General features: G+C 37.2%; 2 protein-coding genes across 2 annotated transcripts in view; one reads left to right on the forward strand and one right to left on the reverse strand.

Moving 5' to 3' along the window:
- The window catches only part of CCDC146 (coiled-coil domain containing 146), a 96,016-nt gene that overhangs the window by 52,450 nt on the left and 20,280 nt on the right, over window positions 1-23,286 (reverse strand). The gene's annotated exons all lie outside the window — the stretch shown is intronic.
- Window positions 17,986-21,835, forward strand: FGL2 (fibrinogen like 2). Its single transcript, XM_045864832.3, has 2 exons — window positions 17,986-18,703; window positions 20,854-21,835. The coding sequence occupies exons 1-2, from the start codon at window positions 18,088-18,090 to the stop codon at window positions 21,558-21,560; spliced, it is 1,323 nt and encodes a 440-aa protein (XP_045720788.1). The 5' UTR covers window positions 17,986-18,087; the 3' UTR covers window positions 21,561-21,835.

Genomic DNA, 23,286 nt, shown 5'->3' on the forward strand with positions numbered 1-23,286 from the left:
GAAGGGTGTTTGTGTGAATGTGCATGTGTGCACATGTGTATAAAGGTAAGATGACATAAACTCGATACTGATTGTGGGAGATTTATGGATTGGTTGACTATATGTGGAATATTCATTGCCTATACAGTTGGGAATGGAATATTAAGTGCCTTTGAATAGAAAATTTGTTCAAACATTTTCTCCTGACCCCTTGCCACCTAGGGGAAGTCCTCAACTCAACATGATCTATCTCTGAGGATGCATTACTCAGCCCATGCATTACTCAGCCCATGATCTTGTAGGCATTACTTCAGTAGATTGATGGCCTAAATTTAAGTACCAGAGAGATTCAAATCCATAAATAAAGCAGAAAATCCAATATCTGAATATTTGAATCCTAACAAGAACTCTTTAAAGTCAAGATAAGAGAATTTTTTTTATAACCAAATGGGTATCATAAAGTGTTATGGTAAACATAAGGTAAGATCCTAAGAATCTTCTTAGTTTATGTACCAACATGAACCATTTAGTCACCTTATAAATTTCTTAACATACTGCAATTGAATGGTAACAGATGGATAGCTATTACCCATGGCAATTATATAACAAATTATCTTGGAATTTCCTCAGAAAATGATGGAATATTCAGAAATTAACACAGTTTCCCAAGAAATCTGGTTTCTACGATATTTGGAGACATAGTTTGTTAGCTTGTCTTAGTTTTGGAAAAAGGAAAGAAAACCATATAATACCACCAAGTATAATTTTAACTTTCTTCACTTGATACCAACTTTGATACCAAGCAAAGTAAAAAGAAATGAAAAAAAAAGTTTAAAAAATAGATTGTAGCAAACATTTCACCAAACACAGCTGTTTCTAGTTCACTAAGTCAACTATTACAAAATATTTTAATGTGCCTTCTGGCAAACACAAATAGCCCCATTTCATGGAAATGCCACATTTCCAGTTATTCCCGATAGCTTTTAACAGTTTAAGGATATGCAACCAATGCTACAAATTTTCTTTCTTTCTTTCTTTCTTTCTTTCTTTCTTTCTTTCTTTCTTTCTTTCTTTCTTTCTTTCTTTCTTTCTTTCTTTCTTTCTTTCTTTCTTTCTTCTTTCTTTCTTTCTTTCTTTCTTTCTTTCTTTCTTTCTTTCTTTCTTTCTTTCTTTCTTTCTCTCTCTCTCTCTTTCTTTCTTTCTTTCTCTTTCTCTCTCTCTCTCTCTTTCCTTTCTTTCTTTCTTTTTTTCCTACAGATTTCCGTATGAGGAAAAGAAGGTAAGACACTACCTAATCTTTAAACACATGTAAGATAGACCTTAATTCATGTCATAAGAGCGTATTTCACAACCGCAAACTAGTAGCCAATAGTATAATACATTCTGAAAATGCTTTTACTATGCACAATTTAAAAATTAGAAAATTACCTAGCAACATTTAAATATTGGTAGATTTTACATAAAAGTGGAATTTTCAGCTTCTCTTTAAAAATTACTAGATTTGATGACACTGGATTCATATTCCAACATTACAACAATCAATTGGCATTTAGCAGAGGCTGACTTTCAGAGTTATTTAACGACACTGCCCCTTTTAAAAGGAGCACAGTCAGCCTCACCCGTTCCATGTATGGCTCATGTACTAATATCTTGGCTGTTTCACTTATTTATGTTACTTTTTATGGATCTTGTAGGCATTTGAGATTGGGACTCTGTACATATGTTATATGTATATGACATATATACCTAAAGGTAGAAAATAATTAAGAGAATGGCTCCATTTATAAAACTCTTGCACAAACTTTTTGGAGTGTCTTATTCCTTGGGGTTGTAGCTGTCTCTTTTGCCTGTGTACCTACCAGAGCACAAGGGTGTATGACTGCCTCATCTGAGGTTAAGAACTTGACAGTTAGGGGCGCCTGGGTTGCTCAGCTGGTTAAGCATCTCCCTTCAACTTAGGTCATGATCTCAAAGTCTTGGGATCAAGCCCCACATCAGGCTCCCTGCTTAGCAGGGAGTCTGCTTCTCCCTCAACTCCTCCACCTGCTCATGTGCATGCACTCTCTCTCTCTCTCAAATAAATAGAATCTTTAAAAAAAAAAAAGAACTTAACAGTTTAAAATTTGAGATTTTCTTACTGTTTTTCCATTTTAGCTCCTGATAAATTTATCAAATAAACACGATTCTGATAGTTTCTTGACTAATTGACATATTTAAAAATTATGTAAGCTTAAATATTTTATTATTTGGATGCTGAAATGAATTTTCATTTCAATAAAACACCATGGAACAAAAAATAAGCTAAAAACATTATGAAGACACTGTGAAAAATTGTCAGTCAGCTAAATTTTCTTGGGGCTGAAAAACAGGAAACATTCAGTTAACTATAAAGGACTTCAAAAAAAATCTACAAACATTACCCTTGCAGTTAACTATCCCTTTGGTTCTGTACTTTACGAGATTTGACCAAAAAACCAAAACAAACAAACAAAAAAACCCTGTAATTTGTAAGGGAAGTGCAGATAAATTCTTAACAACTTACTCCAGTAGTTACCATTTTAGTAGAGGTTTGGGCCAAATAGGAAGTGAGCATCCAGTAATGTAGTCAAATGGGAGAATTATTTCCAGGCAAGTCAGGCGCCAGCATGCTAGGGATTCCAAGAGGGGAGTTAAAGGGACAAAAAGAATTTATAAGTAGCATAATTCGGGGCACCCGGGTAGCTCAGTCAGTTGGGCATCCAACTCCTGGTTTTGGCTCAGGTCATGATCTTGGGGTGATGGGATCCATCCCCAAGTCGGGCTCCACACTCAGCAGGGAGTCTGCTTGAAATTCTCTCTCTCCCTCTGCCCTTCCCCCTGCTTGTGCACTTTCTCTCTCTCAATAAATAAAATCTTAAAAAAGCATAATTTATGACTTGGGGTAAGATGGAAGACTGGAAGTTCCTTTAAGGTAGGGACTCCCATCACTAGAGCCCAAGGTCTACCCCATGTGGAACTGACAAAGACTTGAGTAAGTGAACGAAAGAGTACATGTGACTGCTTAGCAAATAGAAGTCTTTCAATAAATATTTACTAAATTAAATGAGTAATCCCTGAAATGAATTTACTCAATAAATATTTACCAAATGAATGAACACACAAAAAGTACAAATTAATCACTCTTCTTTTATCTTTTATTGAAAGTAATGCTTAACTTTTTTTTAAAAGATTTTATTTATTTATTTGACAGAGAGAGACAGTGAGAGAGGGAACACAAGCAGGGGGAGTGGGAGAGGGAGAAGCAGGCTTCCCACGGAGCAGGGAGTTCGATGTGGGGCTTGGCTATGTGTTGTTTTGTGTATATTATATCTCATTAGCCTTCACAATCACCCTATAAATAAGTATTACAATCCAAAATTTTCAAAAATAAAATTTAAAAAAATAAAACTTTTATGTTAACAATAATAACAATGGCAACAAAACTCAAGATGGTTGAGAAACTTGACCAAGTTGACAAAGCTGGTGAGAGGTGCTTTGTAGGGATTTGGCCATAATCCTATTCTGTTACTTATTTTTGTGAATTAAACTCAGAAATGAGTAGCATAATCTTGCTGATAGCATGGAGATAGTGTGAAACATTTAGAGAACTTAAGGTAATATAGGTTGGCAAACATGAAAGACCATGCAGAGGTGGACAATATCCATGAATGGACACTATATAAATTGATGCTGTGAGGAAGGATGGAGGAAGAAGATATATTAGTTCATTTCAATCTCACTTAGAGTATAAAACCAAGAGACAGTAGTCAAAATTAATTAAAGAGGGCGAAGGGTATTATATAATGTTATGAATATACAGATAACCATTATAACAACACAAATCTTCGGAAATTCCAGAAGCTATGCTATGAATAAAGACAGATATATAAATATAAAGGACGGATAAACATTGAAATAGAATTATCCTATAGGAAGAGGGAGGGAACAGGGTGAAGGGGCTGGGGATAGAAGTTAGAATTCTTTGAATATACTTTGTTTTGGAGAACAGGAGAACATGTATAACAGTACCTTAACTATAAAATTAAATTTAAAAGCAATTTTAAAAATTGAAAACAAAATTAATCAATTGAATGTAACTATGTATCAAGTTGGTGCATAACTGCATGATAATAAAGAAAATTGTATAGGACAATTAGAGAAGGTGTGAACACTGGATATCTGATGATATTAAGGAATTTTTGTTAGTTGGGGAAAGATGAAAATGGCATTGTGGCTATATTTTAAGGGAGTTCTTGCCTTTTAGAGATACATAGGGAAATATTTATAAACAAAATGCTTTGATAATTTAGGGATTTGCTTCACAATAATCTGGAGTTTGGTGGTGTAGGAAATGAGTGGGGAATGAATTAAGATTGTCCATAATCTGAAGCTGGGTTATGGGCACTCAGGGCTACATTGTATGATTTTCTTTTGTATAGGTTTGAAAATTTTCAGTATAACAGGATGCCTGGGTGGCTCAGTCAGTTTAAGCATCTGCCTTCGGCTCAGGTCATGATCTCAGGGTCTTGGAATCAAGTCCCACATTAGGCTCCTTCCTCAGCGGGGAGTCTGCTTCTCCCTCTGCCTGCCGCTCCCCCCTGCTTGTGTCTCTCTCTCTGACAAATAAATAAATAAAATCTTTAAAAAAATTTTTTCAGTATAAGGTTATACATTTCTTGATAACCAAAAGTATCAGAGTTAAAATATCCAAGTGAGTGTGATCTAAAATACTTCAAAGGCTATCAATTTAATCCAATAATGTTATGTTGTCTATATGTAACAATATAGTATAATAATCAATATTATAATATACTTAATCATCAAAATAGCCAACTTTACTTTTAAACAAAATCCATATCAATTGGCTTGATTTCCTACCTTAATTACTGAACTTAGCTCTACACAGAGCTAAGAGAACTTTGGCTCTCCTCAAAACCCGAATCTATCCTCAGAGAATGAATATTTGCCAGTCATAGAGATGATGAAAAGAACATACCAAAGCATTAGAATAGACTATATGAACTAGTTTAAAAAGAAAGCACAAAGAAACAAAATTCACATTGTGTTACTTTGAATATGGTTCTGAATTACTCATTAAACTTAGAGACTACACCTTATTCCATGGAAGACAAGAGTGTTAGCAATAATTAGTATTCCATCAAAGATTTTTATTGAGGGTATCCTTATCCTGAGCATTGAAAACTAGATCAGTGTAATTATCATGCACTGCAAACTATCATATATTTATAAATGTGTTATGGTAGAGATGAATAGAATGTTACACACAAAGAAACTTATGGAAAAATGTCAACAATCTAAACTATAGTGTTGGGCACCTGAGTGGCTCAGTTGGTTAAGCGACTGCCTTCTGCTCAGGTCATGATTCTGGAGTGTCAGGATCGAGTCCCGAGTTGGGCTCCCTGCTCAGTGAGGGGTCTGTTTTTCCCTTTGACCCTCCCCCCCTCTCGTGCTCTCTCTCTCTCTCTCTCTCTCATTCTCTCTCTAAATTAAATAAAAATAAAATCTTAAAAAAAACTATAGTGTTTAGGTAAGGCTTCAGTTTAATAGTTAATATACACATAATAATATATGCCAGAAAAATGTACTAGGAGCCTTGAATACGTTATCTCATTTAATTCTTCTAATAATCCTATGAAATAGGTATGTCACAGAGAGGCTGTGCTCTAAGGAGAGAAGCAAGGATTCAAACCTGCAGAACCATATAATAGAAAAATACATGCAAAAATATGAATGGTTCTCACAAATACAACAGAAGGAAAAAACTCAAACACAAAAAATACATTTTGTATGATTCTGTTTACATCAAATTTAAAATATAAAACAAAGTAAAACAAAGTATGTTTAAAATATACATAAGTATATAAATATATAATATATATGTATGTAAATGTACATAAGTATGTAAACATACAAAGTAAATTTAAAATATAAAACAAAGTAAAGCAAAGTATGGTGTTTAGGGACTCACTCATGCTTAAGCGGTAAAACTGTGAACAATAAAATAAAGATTATAAAAGTCAGAACAGTAGCTACTACAGGTTGAGTGGGTATAAAGGGACTTTCTGGGAGCTGGCAATATTTTATTTTTTGACTTGGGTAGTGGTTGAGTATTTGACTTGAATTGTACATGATATTTTGGACACTTTAATGTATGGGTGTTACACTTCAAAATTTTTAAAGATTAAAAACTATGTAGTAGATGTTTTTTTATATCAAATTACACATTCAGAAAAATGACTTGAAATGCTCCAAAATGTTAGTAAAAGTATTATTACACTTAACAACAAAAAAACCAAACAACCCAATCCAAAAATGAACAAAGGACCTGAATAGACATTTCTCCAAAGAAGAATATAAATGGCCAATAAGCACATTAAAAGATGCTCAACATCACTAATCATTAAGAAATGCAAATCAAAAGCACAACATACCACTTCACACTCATTAGGATGGCTATTATTGAACAGATACTTGTACACCCATTTTCATAGCAGCATTATTCATTAAAGTCAAAGGTGGAAACAACTCAAATGTTCATCAACAGAGGAGCAGATAAACAAAATGTGGCATATACATACAATGGAATATCATTCAGCCTTAAAAAAAAAAAATGGTATTCTGGGGTGCCTGGGTGGCTCAAGTGTTAAGCATCTGCCTTCGGCTCAGGTCATGATCTCGGGGTCCTGGGATCGAGCCCTGTATCGGGCTCCCTGCTCCGTGGGAAGCCTGCTTCTCCCTCTCCCACTCCCCCTGCTTGTGTTCCCTCTCTAGCTGTGTCTCTCTCTGTCAAATAAATAAATAAAAATCTAAAAAAAAAAAAAAATGGTATTCTTTCTGATACATGCTACAACATGAACAGACCTCGTAGACATTATGCTAAATGATATAATCCAGTACAAAAGTACAGATATTTTATGATTCCACTTACATGAGGTACCTAGGATAGTCATATCCATAGACACAGAAAGTAGAATAGTGATTACAAGGAGTGGGATAGCAGGGAATGGGGATTTATTGTTTAATGGGTACAGAATTTCAGTAGAGGGTGATGAAAAAGTTTTAGAGACAGATGGTGGTGATGGTTGTACAACAATGTGAATGTATTTAATGCCACTGAATGTACACTTAAAAATGGTTAAAATGGTGAATTTAATGTTATGGATATTTTACCATGATAATAAAAAAAGGATTAGTTTTCATATGTATTTCTGTATTTTCTAATCTTTTTTACATTGAGCAAGTATTTCATTTATAATCAGAAAAAAAGTTTTCGGGCGCCTGGGTGGCTCAGTTGGTTAAGCGACTGCCTTCGGCTCAGGTCATGATCCTGGAGTCCCCGGGATCGAGTCCCACATCGGGCTCCTGGCTCGGCGGGGAGCCTGATTCTCCCTCTGACCCTCCCCCCTCTCATGTGCTCTCTCTCTCTCTCTCATTCTCTCTCTGTCAAATAATAAATAAAATCTTTATAAAAAAATAATAAATAAAGTTTTATTGGGCACCTGGGTGGCTCAGTCGGTTAAGCGACTGCCTTCGGCTCGGGTCATGATCCTGGAGTCCCGGGATCGAGTCCCGCATCGGGCTCCCTGCTCAGCGGGGAGTCTGCTTCTCCCTCTGACCCTCCCACCTCTCATGCTCTCTCTATCTCATTCTCTCTCTCAAATAAATAAATAAAATCTTTAAAAAAAAAGTTTTCAGGAAAGGGATTAAAAAAAATTGGTCACATGCCTTCTAGAATGCAGCTCTGGGCAGGGTGGGGCACAAGATGTCTTTTTAAAAATAATTATTTTGGGACACCTGGGTGGCTCAGTTGTTAAGTGTCTGCCTTCAGCTCAGGCCATGATGCCAGGGTCCTGGGATGGAGCCCCACATCAGGATCCCTGCTCGGCAGGAAGCCTGTTTCTCCTCCCACTCCCCCTGCTTGTGTTCCTGCTCTCGCTCGCGCTCTGTCAAATAAATAAATAAAATCTTTAAAAAATAAAAAATAATTATTTTAAGAATTTATACTCTAAGCCAGACAACATAAACAATCATAGCCAGGAAGACAAATGGGAAAAAATTATGGATACAGATTAGTATATATTGGAGAAATTGTCTGAATCATTTTCATGTACCACAAGGCATGTGAACATAGCACGTTTGGGAACTCCCAATTATTTTGAAAGACCTGAAGAAACTGTATTCTTTCTAAAATCCCAGAAGCATTGTATTGGGAAAGTTTTAATATGGGTAAACTATATTTTGGTGAAATTTTTCTATAGTCTAGCAACAAATTAAGAGTACTATACAGATCAATCCGGAATTAGCTAGAAAAGCTAGCTTGGAAACTGGAAGACCTGAGCAGAATTGGTCAGGGTTGCACAGATCATTTAGCTTTTCCTAGACCTGTTCACTCATCTGTAAAATGAACAGGTTGGTCTTGATAACATGAAACATCATTTCCTGAGGTTTTGTGGCCCTGAAAAGCTTGCAGTAGCTGTTTAATATTAAAGTTCCTTTAGTAAACTCTAAACACTATTTGTTCTAAATATTTTATTTTTTAAGATTTTATTTATTTATTTGAGAGACAGCATGAGTGAGAGAGAGCATGAGCGGGGGCAGAGGGAGAGGAAGAGTCCCCTGCTGAGCAGGGAGCCCGATGTGGGGCTCCAACACAGGACCCTGGAATCATGGCCCGAGCCGAAGGCAGATGCTTAACCGAGTGAGCCACCCAGGTGCCCTGTTCTAAATATTGTATATCAATGACTGGAATATATGTTTAGTATATTCACCTTCCACCTGACAACTGTCATTTTGCTATTTGCTGTAGTACTGGGGTTTCAAAACATGCAAACTCAAGGAATTACAAGGAATTGAGTTGTTAGGAAAGCGAATAGTTCCACAACAAAACTCCTTTAAACATTTGGAAATCAGATATGCTGGCTAAAAGTTAGCACTGTTTGTAAAGTTAAGCTGTTTGGAACTTGTATGTCCTAAAGGTTTATTTAACTTTGCAGATGGGCAATATGATAATATAATCTGAAGCACCTGTGGACACAACTAAGGCCACTGTTGAAGTGATGGAGAAGGCATTTATCTTTGATGCCCTAATGCTCTGACTCCAATCCTATCCTATAACTTTGTTCTCTCAGTATCCATTCCAGAAAAAAAAATCCTATAAAATTAGCTTTACATATGGATTTAACGTATTCATTAAATAAAAGATCACGGTACAGCTCCTACCATGATTCAGTTTTGCTCTCCTCCTCCCCCACCCCGCCCCCGTCTTTTTTCTTTGTTTCTTTGTCTTGTTGTCTTTACCCCACCAAACTCCATCTCAGGCTCCACTTCATTCCACTATATTTCTGTCTTCTATGTTTGGGTGGGAATTAGAGGGAGAAATTATAGAAGATGGGCACATAATAAGCAGCAGATGTTAGCTATTTGGGGAGCAATGAGGAAGAGCAACTTAAACTTGACCTAGATTCTCCAAGTCAGGCCAAGCTCCCCTCTGGTGCCTGCCTTAGAAAGGAGAAAAGTAAAATCCCCCAATCCATTTGCTGCTTCTCCCTTCTTACCCCCACTGCTTCACACTACAGAAGCAAAGATACAAAATGGAGGGGAAAAATAGGAAAGGAGCAAATGTAAAAAGCAGAACGTGTTAATATATTTACTCTTGTGTTTTTATATTTTCAATACTACAGCGATGTCTTTATTCTGTGCATTCTGCAGAATTTATAATTTGCTGAATCAATAAACCCTACACTCATTAAGTAAGTTTTAGACCTAGGGAAGCTACATATGCCATTTGTATAGGATGAGGTTTTCTTTTTAAAATCCCTTTTGTTCTAAATGCTTTTTCTGCTTTGTAAATGAAGATCTTGGAGTGGTGGTTGTTAGGGAGATGGGTTAAGAAGCAAAGAAATAAGCCTAATAAAGGAGAGAAACAGGAAGTTCTCTTCTCTACCCAGACAGCATATATCCCAAGTGGAAGTGATTATTTACAGACACTATACAACCTTTGTGGTCTAATTTGGAAAAAATGACTTGAAAAGTGGCCATTTCAGGAGTAACAAAAGGTGAGGGCAACGCCATGGTATAGTGGGAGGGAAATGAGGGGTTCAGAAGAGGCCTTTGTGTGCCCTAAGGTAAACCTATTGCCCCTGCCCAAGGCTGGCTCTGGCTTGGAACATGTTCCTCTACAACTTAAAAGCTCCACCAAGTGAGGAAAGTGTCTGTTTTTTTACCCTTGTTACCCCCAGGGCCAGTACAGAGCACGGTTCAATAAATGCAAAATAAGCATTCACTGACCGGATGAATAGCTAAAACAAAGCAGATCTTTATAGTTTTCCATTGGAATTAATGATTTAATTAAAGGATAGTCTGTACTTTTTTTTCTTTTTTTTTTTACATCTTGATGCTTTGCTTTGCTCTTATATGGCTTCTAATGAATAACATTTAGAATCATAAACCGTTACAGCTGAAAGGAGACTTAGTGATCTCTAACTTAACTTTCTCATATTACAGATATGGAAATTAAAGCCAACCTAAGTGGCAAGAAAGTGGAGGTTTCCTCACTAAGAACATGAGTTCCAAGACTATCATCCTAAGGCTCTTTTCACTGTATCATGTCATGTTATTTTTGAGATGATCACAGTAATGAAGGAAGATTTAGTTTAAATTTATATTTACATGTGACTGACAAAACTTTTGTCTCCTCTTCTTTTTGTGAAGCGGCAATTGTTGCAGATAAACTTTGTATCAATTTGTCAAAGACATGCCAAATCATTGGTACATGCACACATAATCAAAATAACTTTGTATGAGGAAAGCTGTGATCAATAATAGTGGATACTTAAAAATAAACAAAATAAGGAGCAAGCAGTTTTACATCTGTTGATAATGATCATGAAGTAGTTTCTTCTACCCTGAAAGATTTTCCCTGAAAAGAACAGGAAATGACTCAAATCATAGATATTATCAAACTAGAAGCAGAAAGAAATTAAGTAAGATAATGCTGTACCTCAGAATGCTACACTGTAAATGCTTTAAAAGATTTCCTAAGAACCGGGAAGGGCTAAGCAGTGTGTTTCAGTGTTTACTATTTACCAAATTTAATCCATTTCATAAATTTTCTTTATTTACCAGCACAGTGGAAATCACCTTTAAGTTAACCTTTATTGAGGGTTCACATGCTGTCATATGTATCTCATAAAATAAACTTGAGTCTTTTAAAAACGAGTCTCAGAGTAAAGACAGGCATTTAAAAGACATGCATTCAGCATGAAATTATCCAATTAGCATGGAATTAGTTTAATATTTTCCTCTTTTCCTCTGATATTTTCCACTTTTCCATAATAATTTAATTCTTTAAGATGCACACTATTCTGATGAATGAACTGAAATATTAAAGTAAATCCTTTAGCTAAGTTGTGTGACTTAACTTATACATTATAACATATATGACATATAGAATACATTATATAGCATATAATGTATATACATTTAATATGTTATACATAATATAAATTTATATTTATATATTGTTCTAAAATACCAAATAAACCAATACCCCAAGGAAAGCAAGTGCTGAAACAGGTAAAACCAAATTAAACATCTCAACTTAGAATGAATGAATAGATATTTTCAAGAATTTAAAGTCATGGATTTTGTAACAGTATACCTTCAGTCCTCATTATTCATGGATTGTGTGTTTGCAAATTCATTTACTCATTAAAATTTGTTTGTAACCCCAAGATAATACTGGCAGGCTTTGGGGATTTGTAGACATCCCTAGAATGGTGAACATTTTGAGTTGCCCAACGCGCAGCTGAACTCAAAGAAGGCAACACTCTGCCGTCTTGCTTCAGCTCTCATTCTGTAAACAAGTATCCTTTCTGCGGTCTAAGGGTCACATTTTCCACAGTTTTGTGCCTTTTGTTGGTGATTTCACCGTTGAAAAGGGCCTTAGTGCTGAAGGGCTGCCTGGTGTTCCTAAGTACAAGAAAGTTGTAAGGCACCTTATGGAGAAAATACTTGTGTTAGATAAGATCCCTTCAGGCGTGAATTATAGTTATCTTGGCCATGAGTTCCATGTGAATGAGTCAACAATATAAAATAAAATGTTCTTAAACAGAAACACATTTAAAACAAGGTTATGTATTGATCAGTTGACAAAAATATGACCAGAGGCTCACAGAAACCTAACCCAGTATGTCTCCTAGGAGCAGTGGTTCAGTATTCGCTAATTCAGGGTTTGCAGTGATTTTATAGAAAATAACTACCAGAAACAATGAGAGACAAAGAGAAGGTGCAGAAAGCCATGATCTGAAACAAAAAAGAAAGAAAGACACAATTTGATTTTCACGATTTCTTTACTATATTTTTATTGTTTGTTTCAGGAATATAAAAAGAAATAAGATCAATTTTTGATAAATAAAAATAAATACATTTTGTTTCTCCAACATTGGTTATATGAAGTTTTCTAAGTCTCTGGAAATTAGATGACAGCAAAATTAGATGTCATGACCCATGGATCTCTTGGATCCTTCATGATCCCTGGCTTGGTGTAGGGTACATGGTAAAAAGAGATTCTGTTGATAGATAATGACTGATGGGCATCTCAAGACTTCCATGGGATATTCCAGTTTCATAAAATTTTAGCTGAGGAGCCCTGAGTACCCCACTGAAGATCTGGGCCACTAGCATGTCAAATAACTCTATATTCTATAGTCTCATAAAAAGTGGAGCCTTGGATGTTTCTGCCCTATGCTACTTTTGAACCAGAACCCTTAAGGATTCACATAATGGATCTTTAATAGTAGGTCCGTACTAGAGGGATTTCTAGTCTACATCTAGGCTAGTGAGGTCATTGTAAGACAGATCAAAGAAACTATCAACTGTTATTCTAGTTCTAACCAAAATCAGGCAATTCTTGATCTCTCTATGGGTTGCTGAAATCAGGGTATTGTTTAAAGTTCTTTTTCAAATTTATGATGAATAAGGACTAAGACCCCTAAGGAATATTAAAATAAACATTATTTGCTGTTGACATTTCAAATCAAGTGTTTAAAAAGTGAATGTTTTAAATTCTTTATTATCCTAAAAGGACATATTCCCTAAAGTATAATCGAATGCTCTTGAATTTAATAAATCAGAAACTAAAATATGTTAATACATGTAATATCAGTGAAAATATCTCAGTGCTATAAATGATTGTCATATTAACTTCCTTTGGTACAAATAGAGACATAAAGTGTTTCCTTTAAAAAAATAAACGGCATTACAGGAAATGGAAGTTTACTTTTGAAATCTGACCCAAATACAGTAAATGCAGATCCTCCCTTGAATATACTTTGAATAAGAAAACAATAAAGAAGTGTGAATATGCTGTGAATATAGACTGATGCAATTAATTTTCATATGTGGCTTATAGAAATTCCACCATATGTTGGTGCTAAATAATTTGTTTAGATCTGAAAAACCAATCTGTAAATGGGCATAACATGTCAGTTCTGGGTTGAAGGCAGATGTGGGGAAGAAGGGAAGATTCTGATGCTGCGATGAAGAGTCAGAGGATGATATTCAAGTCTGGGCAGACTGGAAATGAGAAAGTCCAGAAAGACTTTCCAGCAAAAGGGAGGAGGCAAAAGGTGAAGGTCAGATGATGGGAATTCCATAGGCGTTGAGGACAGAAAGTCAGCTCTTCAAATTTGTGATTATCTGAAAGCTGCCTGCTTGAAACCTTCTCTCCTAGTCTCCATGACACTGCACTCTTCTGGTTCTTGTCCCGTTTCTGTGACCGTCCTCTTGGTTCCTGTGGTTTCAAGTTGATGTCCGCACATATTCTGAGGATTTCATTTCTAGATATCCAACTGTTCGGTAGATATTTCTATTTAATGGCTTGTCAATGTATTCAGAACTGATACTTCTACGCTCTCCCCAACCTACTGCTTGCTCCTTACGCTCATTGCCACATTACTTAACTTCAGCCAGGGTCATACTTCATAGTTCTCCATTTCCCTCCATTTCTGATCAGTGGTCAGATCTCATGGCTTCTGTCACTCCTTGGTAATAATGTCTGCAAACACTTTACCACCCCTCCTGCCATCACACTAGTACCTCTCACCTAGGACTCCCATTTCCTTTTGGTTTCTAGTAGAAGATCCATTCCTAAAAATGGTCCCGGGGCTGGCGGGGGAAGGTTCCTATTGTTAACTAACATTTGAAAAATGCAGCAACCATCACTTTCCTCTCGGCCAGCCATAACACACTTTAGTATATGACTGATATTTCTCAGATCTGTTTGTCCTGAAACTCTGTTCATCAGCATCTAGCTACTCATGTTCCAGGAAACACACTTTGGGAAACAAAAACTTGGACTATCTAAATGGCCTCTAAACTGCTCTCCTTGCCTAATCTTTCTCTTTCCGGTGCATCGAGAATTTCATTGATAGATTATCTAAAGTGCTTAACTGATTATATTATTCCTTTGCTCAAAAACCTTCACTGGCTCCCCACTGATCTAAGCAGTGATTAAGCACCAGGTTCTCCACAACATGGTACGAATATATCTCTCCAGTATTATCTTTCCCCCTACATGGCAGTGTGGCGTGGGAGAAAAGACATGAACTTTGAAGTCAGATCCAGGTTCAAATTCCAACTCTGTCTCTTAAAGATTGTAAAACAGGGGCGCCTGGGTGGCTCAGTCATTTAGCATCTGCCTTCTGCTCAGGTCATGATCCCAGAGTCCTGGAATCGAGCCCTGCATCGGGCTCCCTGCTCTGCGGGGAGCCTGCTTCTCCCTTTCCCACTCCCCCTGCTTGTGTTCCCTCTCTCGCTCTGTCTCTCTCCGTCAAATAAATAAATAAAATCTTTTTAAAAAAACCTGTAAAACAGGCAAGTATTTAATGCTTTGAGCCCTTTCTTTGCTCATCTGAAAGTGCACATGGTAACTGTAGAGATGGGAGGATGTAGTGACATAATATTGGTGAAAGTTTCTTGAATAATTGTAGCACACACTCTCTGGCCCCATGGGTTATAAACTCATTAGTCAGGTTGAACCTCTTTCATGTTGTAGTCACTTAAGGCCTGCCTGCAGTAAGTGACCACTGATTTTTTAAATTAAGAACCCAGAAACAAACAACAAACAAAAGAACCCAGAGGATCACCTGCCAGTGTCATTGAGAACTGACTAACAAAGCAGTTCTCTACCCTTATTTGGGGAATTTTCTATGGGTCCTCAAGGGACAGGAGCCAGTTCCTACAGCACATCCACACTTTTTAGGTGGAACCATGCCACTGGCCCTTGGCTAGGTGGGGGTGCAGGGCCCAAGAATCAGCAGTAGTGCTTGGAAAAGCAATCCTTGATTCAAAGAGATGAAACAAAAGCCCACTGCAAGAGTCAGAAAGCTGCACTTTCGTTAGATTCAGAAACTTTTAAATGTGCTTATGATTTACTTCAAAGTCCAGAATGAAGAAAATACAAGGTCCTCAACAGCCCTGCCTAAGAAGGAAACAGGAATTTTTGTTTGATTTGTTCACTAATGTAGCCTAGTGCCTGAATAGTGTCTTACATGTAAAGGATGCTTAGTTAATATATGATGGAAGGAGGGATGGAGGGATGGTGGATGAATGAATAAATGAATGAATGAATGAGGCCATGGCATGCATTTTATATATGATCTAGCATAGTGCTTAATATATATAGAAGGTCCTTAATAAATAATTAACTGGCTAAATATATAGATTGTACCCTAGCCACTTAAGGGCATTTAGTAATGTACCTTAAACTAAATATTATTCATATATATTTTTACTTTATAATATATTTTTATGTATTACCTATATTATCATCATTCTCTTTCTTTTAAAATGATCTATTCATTCATCTATTTCTCCCCTCAAAACAGGGGAGTGTCACAGCTTAAAAGCAAGTGAGGAGAGAAAATGAAATTAAAAGGTTAATTAGACATTTTTAGTCAGAAAGTTAAAAAATTTTGTCTAAATTGGTTTGACTGCACTGAATGGAATGAAGAGAAAACAAACTTCATTTTTTAAAAAGCTGGAAGAAGATGGAGGAAAATGAGGCATAAGTTGTGCAGAATGTGTTTGATAAATTTGTTGGGAAAGAATGTTACACTTATAACACCACATTTGGTACACACTTCACTCAAAGTTTCTATAATTATCATTCTCGTATGAGGGAAGAATAGCCAGATACCCCCTTCACAGCTATAGGAACCAAGCCTCAGTAAAGGTAATGATCTGTACCTCCAATAAGAGGTAGACCCAGGGATGGAATCCAGTTCATCCAAATATTCAGGAAAAAATACAATTGCCAACGTGTAGAGCGAGCCTGACACATTTAGAGAACATGAAGAGTTAGGGTGGGGGCGCCTGGGTGGCTCAGTCGTTAAGCGTCTGCCTTTGGCTCAGGTCATGATCCCAGGGTCCTGGGATCGAGCCCCGCATCGGGCTCCCTGCTCCGCGGGAAGCCTGTTTCTCCCTCTCCCTCTCCCCCTGCTTGTGATCCTGCTCTCACTGTGTCTCTCTCTGTCAAATAAATAAATCTTTAAAAAAAAAAAGGGTGAATAGGGTACCTGGTTGGAATGAAGGGGGTATATAGAAAAGTCACAAGACATAAATTTAAAGAAATAAATAGGAGATAGATTATAGAGTACCTTGAGTAATACAATAAAGAATTTGGGTTTTTTTTTTTTTTTTTAAGATTTTATTTATTTATTTGAGAGAGAGAGACTGAGAGAGAGAGAGCATGAGAGGGGGGAGGGTCGGGAGGGTCAGAGGGAGAAGCAGACTCCCTGCCGAGCAGGGAGCCCGATGCAGGACTCGATCCAGGGACTCCAGGATCATGACCTGAGCCGAAGGCAGTCGCTTAACCAACTGAGCCACCCAGGCGCCCTTGGGTTTTTATCTATATCAATTATTTTGAAATTATTTTTAAAGCCAAAAAAATCCTTTTTAAAATAAAAAACCTGATATGAGATGCCAAGATGCAAAACTAATTAAAAGTAGGTTGTTTCTCCAATTGAAGCTGTTCTGCCTTCCTGCCCCTCAGCTTTTGAGGAGAAAAGGTTGAAAACGGCGCAAAAAGGTTTAAACCAAGAAAAGTTTGAAAAGGCATGAATGCTGGCAAGTGTTTGGGCAAGGCAGAGACGAGCTAGTGGCAGAGGGACCTACTGTGGGAGGGAGAGAGCGCGGACACGGGGTTGCCAGTGGGAAGGGAAGGCAAAGATGCTGGGGACAGGAAGAGAATCAGAACAGAGCTGGGAAATGTTCAAAGATTCACTCGTGGGCAACTGTAGAACATGACTGACCTTACAATCACAAAAATGGGGGTGAAAGCGAAGGAGAAGGCTGCTGGTTTTGGTGAAAGGCAATGACGTACTTTTAAATGTGTTTTTGTCATAGAGACATTTGCTCTACACTGTGCTAGGGCTAGAGGAATGAAAATCAACCCCTTTCTCTCTACCAGTTTTCTCCCTTTTTCGAATAGATGAAACAAAAGTGCATGGCATGAATCAGAAAGCTGCACTTCTTGGCCTATTTCTAAATTTCAAGTGCTTAAGTTTTCACCTGAAGGTCCAACATGAAAAATTTACAGAATCCTCAAAGACCCCATTCTAAAAAGGAAAAAAAAAAAAAAAGACCATTTCCATTTTGTAAACTTTCTGTTCTTGCCTCTGGGTAACTAGCACATTAATTTTTCTCTTTAAAAGCTAGTTTTCCCCGATGGCATGAAGTACAATTGATTTCGAGGGTAATTATTGTGAAATCCAAGATTTGTGTGTGTGTGCGCTTTAGAAACTAAATTATGGAAGTGAAACGTGAGGCGTATGCGCATCCAACCAACTGCAGTAATTCTGATGCGTATTCTTCTGAGAATCAATATCAGGTCTTGGCCAGCGGCGTGTGAAGAGGACAGGCTCCTTCCTCTGTGTTTCTGAAACTGGTGATGCAAGCGCTCCCGCCCTTTTCTGAGAACACAGACCGCCTGACTCAGGCAGGCAGCTGCGGCTCTTAAAACAGCGCGGCCCCGCACGCGTCCCTGCAGGGGTGAGCGCCGCCGCCGCCATGAAGCCAGCCAGCTGGTGCTGGCTGAGCTCGGCTGTCCTTGCTGCTTACGGCTTGTTGGTTGTGGCAAACAATGAAACGGAGGAAATTAAAGATGAAACGGCCAGGGATGCCTGCCCGGTGCGACTAGAAAGCAGAGGGAAATGCGAGGAGGGCGGCCAATGCCCCTACCAGGTGAGCCTGCCCCCGTTGACGATTCAGCTCCCCAGGCAGTTCGGCAGGATCGAGGAGGTGTTCAAGGAAGTCCAGAACCTCAAGGAAATGGTAAATAGCCTGAAGAAATCTTGCCAGGACTGCAAATTGCAAGCTGACGACAGCCGGGACCCGGGCAGAAATGGACTGCTGTCACCTAGCCCGGGATCCCAGGGAGAAGCCGATGACAACAGAGTTCAAGAATTAGAGAGTGAGGTGAACAAGCTGTCCTCTGACCTAAAGAATGCAAAGGAGGAGATCGACTTGCTTCAGGGTCGCCTGGAGAAGCTCAATCTTGTAAATATGAACAACATAGAAAATTATGTTGATAGCAAAGTGGCAAATCTAACTTCGGTTGTCAATAGTTTGGATGGCAAGTGTTCGTCTAAGTGTCCCATTCAAGAACAAATACAGTCACGTCCAGGTATGTACAATGTATTCTTATCAGTTGTTCATGACTATTATACAGCTAGATAGTATCTGTAAACATTAACCTGAGCAAATAAGTTAAATAGATGACAGAGGAAATAAATAAGCCTTTTAGTCATCAAGGTAGTACAGGAAAAGCTAGTATCTTTGCAAATGTGGCCACAGAAATTATATAAGACTTAATTACAAAAATCGTAATTAGTTCTGTATCCTGTGAAAGCACTTCCAGTTTCAAAGAGCTTATTTGCTAATGCCAGAGCGACACACAAACTGGAATAGAGAGATATTAGTTCCTAATGTTTCAGTGCATTTAACTTATCTCTTCACTGAAATGTTTGAAAACAATAGAGATAAGGCAATATTTCCAGTTATGCTTTGTTCATTGGGAATCAAGTTTCCTGTGGTTGGCTGACTGCTCCTTCTCATGTGGCCACAAGGAATCTTTGAAAGATTTTTGCTTATCTACAGTTGGTAATCCCAAATACCTAGTGAAAACAGGAGATTTTATAGATGGAATAAAAGCATCTATATGGCTTCATGTGTGTGCAGAACTTTTTGCTTCGAGTGGCCCAAAAACATTTTAAGGGGAGAGTTTTGGCATACCAGAAGACCACAGACTTAACTACTACTACTTAACTACTTAACTACTACCACGATACCCACCACCTTCTGGCTGTGGCACTGGTTCCTCCAAACGCTGCCTTTCTACCTGAGTTCCTGGGACACTGCTCCTGATGGTCTTGCTACACTTTGGAAAGCCATCTCTGCATTAGGACCTCCACTTACCATGAGTGTGAGGTTGGAGGGATATGATGCCTGGGACAGAGGTCACATTCATTTGGAACAAGCACCTCATGAGTGCTCCATCCCTAGGGGCTCTGCCAGGGATCTGAAGGTAGGCAGGGCTTTCAAGGACCGCTGTTGCTAATACTCCTGGCAGCCTGTGTCTGAATGTATCCTGCACTGCAAGGCAGAGGCTCACGTCTTAGTGCCATCTCTGGGCACACATTAGATTTGATGCTGCATGGCAACTTGTAATGATATGCACAATTTTCTACCATCTATCTTTGTGCTAAAAGTTTGGGGGAAATATTGGAATGCTGTGAGTTCTAAACACACATGAATAGATTTTTTGTGCCTCTGAGAAGCTCGTATTAAATTTACCTTATCTGGCCCAGATCTTTATAAGAAATATTTGAGAGTAAATATCTGTATTTGATTCCTACAGAACCATGTTAACTGATTATTATACTTGCCCTGGACATAACCACCTGCTGTTTCTTTCTAGAAACCAAACATATGAAACACTGGCGAAATACTTTCCAAATAATAAATTCAGAATAAGAATACTGGTATATTATTTTTAAAAATCTTTTTTTTTCACTCGATCTTCTTTATTTAGTTGTCAAGCGAGGAAAACAAATGTGAATTTATGATCAATTCTGTATGTTAGAATTTTAACACATCATTTGGAACATATCCTATAAAACTTTATGAGAGAGGAGGGTATCGGCCCCTTGAGGTGAAAGGACATAGAAACTTGTGCTTTTTCTGTATACGTGGAATGCAGTTCAGGGGAGTTGGAAGCATCTGTCCTTTAGGACTAAGGAATGTAGTAGTTACAAGAACAACCTTTACAGCCAGCCAGATATCAGTATGGGTCCTGGCTGTGCCACTTAATACTTCTGTGAACTTGGGCAAGCCACTGATTCTCTTTGAGCCTAAATATCCTCACCTACAGATTGGAAGTAATACCTACGTCGTAAGGTCAATGTGCAGAGTAAGTGTGAAAATGTTAAGTCTTTGGCAGAATGCCTAGAACACATAAGTAGCACTCACTAAATATTTACTAACTTACTAAAACTACTTTATTGATGGGGGTCTCGTTGTTGTTCGTTGTGAACATTATCACTATGATTACCAACCAAGTCACGTTGGAGAGCCTTGTCTGCTTTTATAGCACCAAGTTCTTATTCTGAGGCCTTAATAAACATTTGCTAAACAGGTTCAAGTGAGTTTTGCAGAGCAGGGTTTCATTAACACCTTCGACTGAATTATCAAACTACTTTTGTAAATACAAAGATTTTTTAAGATGCATAGTTTCTATGAACAGAATCCGATGCCTCTCTCTTCTTCCCCCTTCAGTTCAACATCTGATATATAAAGATTGCTCTGACTACTACACAATAGGCAAAAGAAGCAGTGATCTCTACAGAGTTACACCGGATCCCAAAAATAGTAGCTTCGAAGTTTTCTGTGACATGGAGACCATGGGGGGAGGCTGGACAGTGCTGCAGGCCCGTGTCGACGGAAGCATCAACTTCACCAGAATGTGGCGAGACTACAAAGTAGGCTTTGGAAACCTCAGAAGAGAATTTTGGTTGGGGAACGATAAAATTCATCTTCTGACTAAGAGTAAGGAAATGATTCTAAGAATAGATCTTGAAGACTTCAACGGTGTCAAACTCTATGCCTTGTATGATCAGTTTTATGTGGCTAGTGAGTTTCTCAGATACCGTTTACACATCGGTAACTATAATGGCACCGCTGGAGATGCCCTACATTTCAGTAAACATTACAACCATGATCTGAAGTTCTTCACCACCCCAGACAGGGACAATGATCGATATCCCTCTGGGAACTGTGGGCTCTATTACAGTTCAGGCTGGTGGTTTGATGCATGTCTTTCTGCAAACTTAAATGGCAAATATTATCACCAAAAATACAGAGGTGTCCGTAATGGGATTTTCTGGGGCACCTGGCCTGGGATAAGTGAGGCACAGCCTGGTGGCTACAAGTCCTCCTTCAAGGAGGCCAAAATGATGATTAGACCCAAGCGCTTTAAGCCATGAATCACTCGTGCTCCTTCCTCTGAGTATTCATTACCTAATAGGGCAATTAATTCCTTTAGCACTTTGGAATATGTTTCATACTCCTTTTCTATGACTACAAATTTATCTCTAAGCAGTGGGTTCTTATGCTACACAGCATTTGAAATAAAGCTGAAAAAATACACATTTTAAAGGAGTTCTTTGTTGCTGTTATACTGTTATCCAAATGAATACTTGCAAAGCAAGTGGGATTATTGAGAATTACACAAGTCGGTTTATGATTATCTTAATTTCTATAATTGAAAAGTTTTCTATTTACTTGTATTACTCACTATAATTATGAAATCTTTATTTAGCAAGCTGAATTTTTACATAAGTAATCTGAATTTTTATTGTGACTTAAATACAGTTAATGGTAGATCACTCTTTTCAGGCTGTCCTCAGTTATTGGGTATTTCTTTGTCTCTGAATACCCTAATCCTCATTCTGAGATAAACTTTCTCAATTTATGGCATTTACTTTGGTTCAGGAAGATCCTACAGCATTTTAGTTCTCAGATGAAGGGAAATATATAGAATTAAACCTGTTCAGGTACTATTTGTGAAATGTAAAACATCTGTCATTTAAAATATTTTAAAAGTGGTAGCATAATGTCACTCCTAAAAGCATTCAGAAAATTCAGCCTTAAAGACCATGGTTTAAAGGTAATTAATTCACAGTTAATAACTCTTTAGGTGTTGCATGGTGAAAACTGCTTTAATATAAAAATTAGCTTCCTTTGCTCTGTATGCACAATAGTTTTTAATTTAAGATTGCTCACTACTGTGTGTGACTACTAGTAGGCTTTCTTTTGGAAGGATAGGTGTGGGTGGGGAATAAAGCATTTATTTAGAGACTAGAATACTCTGAAGGCCAAAGCATTTATATCCAAAGCAATAATTTCATTAAGTGATTCACTTCATAGAAAGCTAAGTTTTATAGGACATATGAATTTTGAAATATATAGTAGTTCAAATATTATGTATTTCAATCCTAACTGGTGTATTGCTTATTTTTTTAAAGATTTAAATACAGGTGTTTATTTTTTTTAACCAAATTAAAATATCTGACACTTTTATAATTCACTAATATTGGAGTATGGGTATCATTTTTAAAAGATTATAAAAAGTAGTGTGTTAAATTTCATCGCTGTAAAAAGGGATCATTTCAGAGAGAACAGTAGTATTCTGTTGAACATTTAAAAAAATACTCTAGAATAAAATTTGAATAAAATAATGTGAGCCATAGAAATATATTTAATCTTTAATTTCTAGTTTGTTTCTATTACAGTAACCAAGTTTTCAAAATAAACTCATAAAGATGCAACTTTACTCCTTTGAAAATGATTAAGGAGGATAGTTGCTTTAGGTAACAAATTAACTTTTTCAAATATTGCCCTTTATAGAAAATTCTAACCAAAAAGAAGCAAGATATTCTTTAAAAAAATATATGACATACAAAGTTCTCAGGTACACATGATAAGAATTAGGTTTTTATGAACACTATTAAAATGTTAAAGCAAGAGAAATGCAGATAGAATTATGATGACCAAAATGTAAAATATCATTATAGATTTCAAAGGCTTCATATCTACTCAATAGTTTAATAGATGTAAATGTAACTGATTTACTCTTCATTTCTCTCTCTCTTCTTTTAAAAAAAGATTATGAAGATTTTGATATACAATGTATTTATTTCAGATAAGAGG

The sequence above is a fragment of the Mirounga angustirostris genome, unplaced genomic scaffold (genome assembly GCF_029215605.1).
Source record: "Mirounga angustirostris isolate CCGP_5_RB_7025 unplaced genomic scaffold, mMirAng1.0.hap1 SCAF_12, whole genome shotgun sequence".
In the NCBI taxonomy this organism is placed as follows: domain Eukaryota; kingdom Metazoa; phylum Chordata; class Mammalia; order Carnivora; family Phocidae; genus Mirounga; species Mirounga angustirostris.